Source organism: Brassica rapa, chromosome A03, assembly GCF_000309985.2.
Source record: "Brassica rapa cultivar Chiifu-401-42 chromosome A03, CAAS_Brap_v3.01, whole genome shotgun sequence".
NCBI classification, from domain to species: Eukaryota; Viridiplantae; Streptophyta; class Magnoliopsida; order Brassicales; family Brassicaceae; genus Brassica; species Brassica rapa.
Genome location: NC_024797.2, coordinates 18,293,673 through 18,301,730, shown reverse-complemented (window position 1 = coordinate 18,301,730; position 8,058 = coordinate 18,293,673). Strand labels below are relative to the sequence as shown.

Genomic DNA, 8,058 nt, shown 5'->3' with positions numbered 1-8,058 from the left:
CTACTAAAGAAACAACAATAATCCAATGCGCTCATCTTCACACTAACTATCGTGGTGCATATCGCTTTCAACGCTGTACATTCTTCCTGATAATACCCCTTCGTTGCGCAACCCACACTATAAATACCTAATCTATTTTAACAAAATTTAATAACCAATCCACGTTCTTTATCCATCTTCTTCCCCCAAATAAACACTCTTTACGTATTCGGATTAATCCCACGATCCATTACAATGGCTACAATCATCTCCTGCTCCGCTCTCCCTTCGATCCGTGCATCTTCCGGATCCATCAGAAAACCGGATCCAACCGGGAAGAAACCCGGTTCATGGTGGGCTCCTCTCTTCGGCTGGTCATCGGAACCAGATTACGTGAATAACAATAACAACAGCTCCTCGGCTAGTCTGGATTCAGATCTGGATAAAACTACGCGGAGGTGTCTCACAGAGGAGAAGGCGAAGCAGCTCCGCATGAAAATCGCCCAAGTCTCCACGTTCCACGAAGTCATGTATCATTCCGCTATCGCGTCACGGCTCGCGTCTGACGTGTCCGTTCGGGTCAACGAGTAATCGGATCGGGTCACGGATGATAAATAAATAAATAATAATTTCTCGAACTAAAATTTCTTTTTCGGATCAACAACCTCTTTTGATCGATGATACTCCTCAAGAACCGTGTTGGATTGCGTATCGTCGTCCATCTAGATCGTGCGCGTTGTTGTTTCTTGTCAACCGTTGGATTGTCATTTAGTTTAGCTTTATTTCAACAAATATACATTAATGCTAACCGTTGGATTTCTAGTGGAAGTTTAAGACAAGTGTAAAGTTTGGTTCACGTGTGTTACCCACAAATGATCTTAATTATCAGAACTATTATTAGAAGCTTGGATCTACAAAAAGTATCAATAAATGTGGTTACAAAAATGTACTCCTATACCCATTTTTTTATAAATTTCATAAAGGTCAACTGACCCCCTCAACCCAAAGTTGCTCCGCCACTGGGTATTACTATCAAGCTTGCCTCTTTAGTGGTTGCTTACGCGTTACTTTGCAATCTTATGTGAATGTCCCCAACTAAATGTTCTCCTAGATCCGCCTTTGCCAACTATGGTAAGGATCATAGTGAACTGCTACATTTCCGACAAAGAATGCTGGGGTTTTGCTGCCAAGATCACACCCATATATAGTTTTTGATTGGTAACTTTGCGGAATGGCGGAATGACGTATGATACGCCATTCCGCAAGTATTTTACCGATCAACAAAATATTGTGGAATGAAAAACGCTGACAAAAATATTAAAAGAAATTTCATTAAGTGAAAAAATAAGTTTTAGTAGATTTTGGTAAAAAAATTATAAAATCAATACTTTCTTACTATTAAATTATATGTTAATACTATCTTAAATTTTAAAATACATAGCAATAAAAAATTTAATGATAAATAGTTATGTTGTAAATAAAGTTATAATATAATTTGTATATTATTAAATGTCAATATATTATTAAAAAGTATCGAAAGATAAGCTAGATATTTATAATAAGAAGTAAAATATTTTTAAATAAATTTTAGTTATTTTCACATTTTGTAATAACTAGTTTAATTATTGATATTTTTAAATTATAAAAAATTGAATACTATATAAAATAGTGTGATCAGTTTAATATATTTCACCATTCCAAAAATTTTAAATTTTTCAGCGGTTTAATTAATATTTTCTGTGATTAAGCGATGGTTATGTCTTTCTAACTTGTGCTTTTTGAAAGTCCATGGTTACTGCATCTAAGTATCTTCGTGGTGACTCCTCTTCTACCAATTGTCCATGTAAGTTTCCTTGCACAACATCTTCACTGATGGTGCCAAATACAGCTTATTAGAACAACTTCATCATATGTACTATGAAAAGGTAAATGAAATCAAGCTTCTTATGTGAGAGAAAAAAAAAATCAAGCTTCTTAGAGCATCATTATTGCAAGTCCTTGTGCTTAGGTCCTTAATGCATATACATATATGTGTATTAAGGACCCAAACACAAGGACTTACAATAATGATGCTCTTATGATCTTATCAGTTTGTGTAAAGGTGACCCAAACACCAAAGAACAGCCAAGCCCATATGTGTAGATAGATAGACCTTCAATGGGCCATCAACGGGCTAAACCGTTTGGTGTGTCATCGCACTCATGATGTGTTGTGAATGTGCAATGGGAACAAAAAGAGACGTTAGAGAGAGAATCTTATTCTTGCCATGTACGTGTGTGTGATGAGACAAACGGCATGGTCATTATAATTCGAAACCGGGACCATGCATTGTCGTTTCACTACAAACCCACATGGAGAGAAGGATATTACAAAAGAGCAATAAGAGAGACTCTGATTCTTTTGTCTTTCCCAAAACACTGTCTTTTTCTTAGCTCAATATATACTATAAGTTTACCTCGTTAGTTTCTTTTGACAATCAAACTCGCAGTCATTCATTCATGAATGTACTTCGTTTGTTATATATATAACCTGTTTTTACAAAACATTTACTGTTTGAATTCGTCAAACAATGATCCTTTCTAGGTCATTCTTGTTTAGACCAACCAAAATCAGTTTTACAGTCGAGATTAAACTGATGCTGTAAAAACTCATTTATTATATATCTTGCAATATATCGATATCACTAGAATACGGTTTACCATTATCATGGCGTAGAATAAGGACACGTTTATGCATTGATTATATTCCCTTTGTAATAAGACAATTATGTAATTAAGATGGGTATTGTCTCCATCCTTCTCTTATCTTTATCTTCCTACAGGCTCTCAATCCTCTTAACATTAGGAATTTAGGATCATGTATTCTATGTATCATCTCATATAAAACCATAAAACATTTATTTTCATGATTTATTAACTTCTTAATTTATTAAAAATAATGAAAAACTATGAAACACTGAAACTATGAAAATGCATGAATACATATCAAAGTTTTTACGGAATGAATATTAATCATATATTATAAGAAAATGTAAAAGGACCACCCATCATTTTTCTTACAATATAAAAACCATTCTACTAGTTCTACATTCTATCACACTGAACTTCAAGCTCACGGTGAAAGAAAGAAAAAAAGCGAAACAAAATGGAGAAACCACCTTCGCGGGAACCTGTCACCGTCTACGCCCATCAGCCGCCGCTTAATCACCAAGAAACGTTCGCCGCCGGTGAGATGGAGTACTACTCTTGGTTCGACGAAGCCTCTATCCAAGACATGAACTACTTCGTCAAAACCATCACCGGCATCAAATCCAAAGGCATCCGACCAGACCTCATCGGCTCCATCATCGCTCATTACGCTTCCAAGTGGCTCCCTGATCTCTCCGGTAACGTCTCCGCCGTCACGGCACCACCACCACCACCGACGGAAAGCGTTACGGCTTCTGTAATGAAGAAACGGTTTTTCGTGGAAACTCTAACCGGAATCCTCCCTCCGGAGAAAGACTCCGTTCCATGTAACTTCCTCCTCCGTCTCCTCAGGACGGCGAAGATGGTCGGAGCCAATCAGAACTACTTAACGGAGCTCGAGAACAGAGTGGCTTGGCAGCTGGACCAAGCCTCTATCAAGGAGCTCATGATACCTTCGTTTAGCCACACGTGCGAGACTTTGCTCGACGTTGAGCTCGTGACTCGTCTCGTGAAGAAGTTCGCTGGTTTGGATAGTGAAGGTGTTAAAACCGGTGCGGCTCTTGTCAAGGTGGCCAAGCTTGTTGACTCTTACCTCGCTGAATCTGCTATTGACAGTGGTTTGACTCTACCGGAGCTTATATCACTAGCCGAAGCTCTGCCTAGCCATGCTCGTACCACAGAGGATGGCTTGTACCGCGCCATTGATACATATCTCAAGGTAATGATAATAAAGTGTTTGTCAATAAATCGAGACTAATATGAAGAAAGCAAAAAAAAAACTATATGGAGGCAAATATTCATTTTTAAGGTTTGTTTATTAATTGTGTGTATTTAAAGATAAATGTTTTACAATAAAATTTTGTTTCAAAATGATATATGTTTTTTTTAAAGATAAATGTAAGTTTAGAATTATTTAAAGAAAAATTAGAAAACTAAATTGCACTTATTCAAATGTTATTGGTCTACAGTTGTAGAAAATAAAATTAATTGCAGATAGTTAGGTATTTATATTTAATTTTTAATATTGTTAATATGTGTGAAACATAAAAATATGCATTTTTAGAAATAGAATGAGTAATTCTTTAGATCCATATTTATATTTTCTTAAACCTTTATATTATTTTCTGCTTTTGGAAAAATATCTTATTTGGTAAAATAGGTTTATTTAATCCCCAAAAAATCAACATAAAGTTTATACATTTGAAGTTGAGACTCAATTCAAGATTTTCAAATTCCATTACAGGCACATCCTCAGGTGATGAAGCAAGAAAGGAAAGAACTGTGTAGACTCATCGATAGCAGAAAGCTATCACCAGAAGCAGCGCTACATGCAGCTCAGAACGATCGTTTACCTGTGAGATCAATCATCAGAGTGTTGTTCACTGAGCAGACAAAGCTAAGTCGTCACACTGACTGGAGTCCATCTGGCTCACATTACTCCGAGCCAGGCTCTGGACCACAGTGCTTGTCTAAACGCGAGATGAATGTCCAGCAAGCGGAGATAAAGAGGCTTCGAGATGATGTGTTGAGGCTCCAGAGTGAGTGCGGTGCAATGCATATGCAGATGGAGAGGCTTATGGAGAAGAAGAGTAGCGGTGGTGGGAGTAAAGGGTTTTTTCGGTGGAAGAGGCTTGGGTTAGGACCTTCTATTAGAGGAAGTGTTGGCGTTGAAAAGATGATGAACGATGAGGAAGAAGTAGGTGATAATGGTGAAGGCTTTGAGCCACGGACTCCGGGGAATATGAAGACAAGACTTGTTAAAGGAAGAACAACACCTTCAAGGTGGAGAAAATCTATGTCTTAATGTTTGCATTAAGGGAAAACTAAAACAAACACGCTACTATATTACACGTGGAGGACCAACAATAAAGAAGTCTTTTTTACACACAAACAATGAATCACCAAATTGATCACACGTTTTAGAAACAAAAATGCATGTTATGAAGATGTAGTCTGAAATTTGATAGCTCGTTTGATTGTTTGGAGAGGTGACTTGATGATGTTGTTCTTAACGATGGGAGAAGGAGATGATGGAATCCTTCTGACAGCTCTAGCACTCTCTGACCTCTCCACCACTTTATCTCTGCCACTCTTCTCTGGTGTGTTCTTCATATCAAAACTCATTCTGCTTCTATGAAAGCTTTCAGTTCTTGTTTGTGTTGTTGTTGTTTGCCTCATCAGCCTGTAACGGCTAGTCCACATCTTCCTCATTAACCTTTTCAAGTAGAGGGAACTTGTGGTCCAGTTTCTATATCATTTCATCAATCTTCTTGCTTCTTTCGGCTTGAAGATCATGTGGACTGTTTTGCTGTTGGCTCCTAGTTAAAACATGGAGCCGTTTCTCAACATCTCCTTTCCCTCGCTCTCTCCTGATTTCTTCATCTTCCTCACTCTATGGTTCCTTAATAAAAGAGGAACTTATAGCAGCAAAAAATAGACAGGAGCTGATCACTGAAATCAGACAACAAACATAAACACTAAAATCTCAAACAAAAGGAAGATAGTTAGAGGATGTGTGTATATACTTGAGCAAGGGAACCAATTATCACAACCCCAAGCAAGAGGGGAAGCTGAATCAGTGTGGAAGTAATGAACCATGCCACAAACTAAGTGAAGCATCCTGACCCATGAGAATCTGAAAATAGACTCTAGTGTTAGTTAGTGTGACAATTTCATTGTTTGACGAGGGAATATATACCCTTACCATAGATGATTAAGTTGTTTCCACAAGAGACTTAAAACGATCATGGCTTTTGTAACCCATATGATCATGTTAAAAGATTGCATTACAACGAATCCAAAAGTATTAGAGTATATGTAATCATGGGCATACTAATTCGGTCCCAAACAAAATGTTGAATTGGAAGGGATGGGCTAAATTTTTGCTGTTTCTGGTTTGAAATGCACATGGCATTACCTACAAGAAACACAGGTAGGTCATAGTTGTAACAAATCATATGAGTTCGTTTCATAATCTTACGTTCTACAGAAAGACTATGTCGAGGAAAAAGGATCGACATGCCGAACATGTCGGTGTATTAACTTGATATAAATAAATATTTCAAAAGCAACATAGTGGATCATCATATAATATAGTAGTATATGGATCCGAATAAACAAAGTGAATTATGCTTAAATTAATTAACAAATTTTTGAAGGAAATCATGGAAACGCTACAAAGGTTTCCTGCAGGTATTATACTATATGAATCCGAATAACATAGGATCTTAAACAAATTAATGTCTTAACTCAATACTCAAGAAATATATGTAGCTGACTTTCTGAAGAGAATTATGCAAACTATAACTTAAATTGTCTTATAGAATAACACTATAACATATATTATATATAAAATGAATAGGAAAAATGTTCTAAAGGATCTTGATCAAGTTTAAAGGTTAAATTATTCAACCAGTGCCTTGCTTCTTGGTCAAGTCACCATATTACTCGTCTGCTCCTCTAGGCTGCAGCCCAAACCCTGTAGCATCCGATCTTTTCATAATCCTCAACCTCTTGCATGACTCTATGAACATTCTGCAAATTTAAATCACCCAAACCCATATATAAATATAAACTGTGACATATATGTTTGTAGTGAAATATAATCTAAGTCAAAAGATATGAACATACCCCCATGGTACATCTCCCGCGAGCATCCAGTCTCCATCTTTGTCTTCGTATATGGTAACGTATTCGCAGTTATCACCATCTTTCAAGGCCACTCCTGCAAATATATATGTACACATTATTTAGATGTTGTTTGTATTGTGATAAGTAGAAAAGTCAATTTTCTGGTATAAAAACTTGCTAATTTAAATTATTTTTTTCAAACAAACAAAAAAATGAAATGTAAATGAATAGTAAATCTCTAGTTTTTCTACAAAGTTTTCAGATATTATGAGACGGTTTTGGAGTTAAACCACGTACTAGGATTTCTAGGATTAAACCTAAATAATCTAAATCTGAAATTCTCGTGATAAATAAATCTAAAACTATTAACACATTAATTAACCTAACTATAATTCTTGCATTAATTACCTTTAAAACGCATGAGTTCTTAAAGTGACCTCTCTTACAATCGGATTAATTTTTTTTTTTTTCACATGATCTAAGGAGAGAATTAAATTACTAACCAATGCCATGGAAACTGAAGAGCTTATCGAGAGCAAAGGCTAAATCATCATAACCTTGGCTCGAACCAAGATCCATCTTCCTCAAGTAAGGCACACCATCCATGCTCACTTTCACATACCCTAACCCCACTTTCGTTGTTGAAACTTCCTTACAGCTGTTTTTCCTCCGGTAAGAGCAAACCGGCGGCCATCCCACCACCTGACTTTTCGCAACCGGAGACTCATTAACTTTCTCTACGTCACCACCTGATGAAACGACACCGCTTTCACATTGATCACTATTACTTCCTGAAGACGTCATGATCATCTCCGTGAAACCTCTCTTCTTCATCATCTTCTCCGTCCCCGGAAGACCTAGTCTCAGCTCAGTTATCTCAAGCCCGAGTCCACCTTTCTCCATTTTTTAACTTTTTTTTTTTGTTATTCGTTAGAGTTCTGAAATATGAGAACTTTCTTCTCTCGCACACTTCTCTTATTGTAGTAATGGTACTATACCGCGTCGTGCTTTTATGCGTTGCTTCGTTGGTCCACACGATAAAACCTACGGAAACCACTCAGAGATCGACACGTTGAGTCAGTTTGATATCTAAGTTTCAGTTTGTGTGGGGAGACAAAGTGGGGGCAAAGACAGGTCAACTGATGTTGCGGTGGTCGGTCACATGAGAGACATAAGTTTGGTGCTGTTTTCTAATTTTTCTACAAATTTAATAAAGACCGGCACAAGGTGGTTAAGGGAACAGATCCTACGGTTGTGAAAA

At 36.9% G+C, this 8,058-nt stretch overlaps 3 protein-coding genes across 3 annotated transcripts; 2 read left to right on the top strand and 1 right to left on the bottom strand.

The window, feature by feature from the left end:
- The first annotated feature begins 133 nt into the window (after nucleotides 1-133).
- LOC103859629 lies at nucleotides 134-911 on the top strand. The gene has a single exon (XM_009137201.3). It carries the CDS (start codon nucleotides 235-237, stop codon nucleotides 568-570), a length of 336 nt encoding a protein of 111 aa, XP_009135449.1. The 5' UTR covers nucleotides 134-234; the 3' UTR covers nucleotides 571-911.
- A 1,173-nt stretch (nucleotides 912-2,084) lies between these two features.
- LOC103859628 (coleoptile phototropism protein 1) lies at nucleotides 2,085-5,456 on the top strand. Its single transcript, XM_009137200.3, has 2 exons — nucleotides 2,085-3,885; nucleotides 4,411-5,456. The coding sequence occupies exons 1-2, from the start codon at nucleotides 3,124-3,126 to the stop codon at nucleotides 4,969-4,971; spliced, it is 1,323 nt and encodes a 440-aa protein (XP_009135448.2). The 5' UTR covers nucleotides 2,085-3,123; the 3' UTR covers nucleotides 4,972-5,456.
- Nucleotides 5,457-6,280: 824 nt separating this feature from the next.
- Nucleotides 6,281-7,808, bottom strand: LOC103859627 (auxin-responsive protein IAA19). Its single transcript, XM_009137199.3, has 3 exons — nucleotides 7,301-7,808; nucleotides 6,798-6,891; nucleotides 6,281-6,701 (listed from the first exon to the last, which is right to left on the bottom strand). Exons 1-3 carry the CDS (start codon nucleotides 7,698-7,700, stop codon nucleotides 6,611-6,613), a joined length of 585 nt encoding a protein of 194 aa, XP_009135447.2. The 5' UTR covers nucleotides 7,701-7,808; the 3' UTR covers nucleotides 6,281-6,610.
- Between the last annotated feature and the right edge of the window lie 250 nt (nucleotides 7,809-8,058).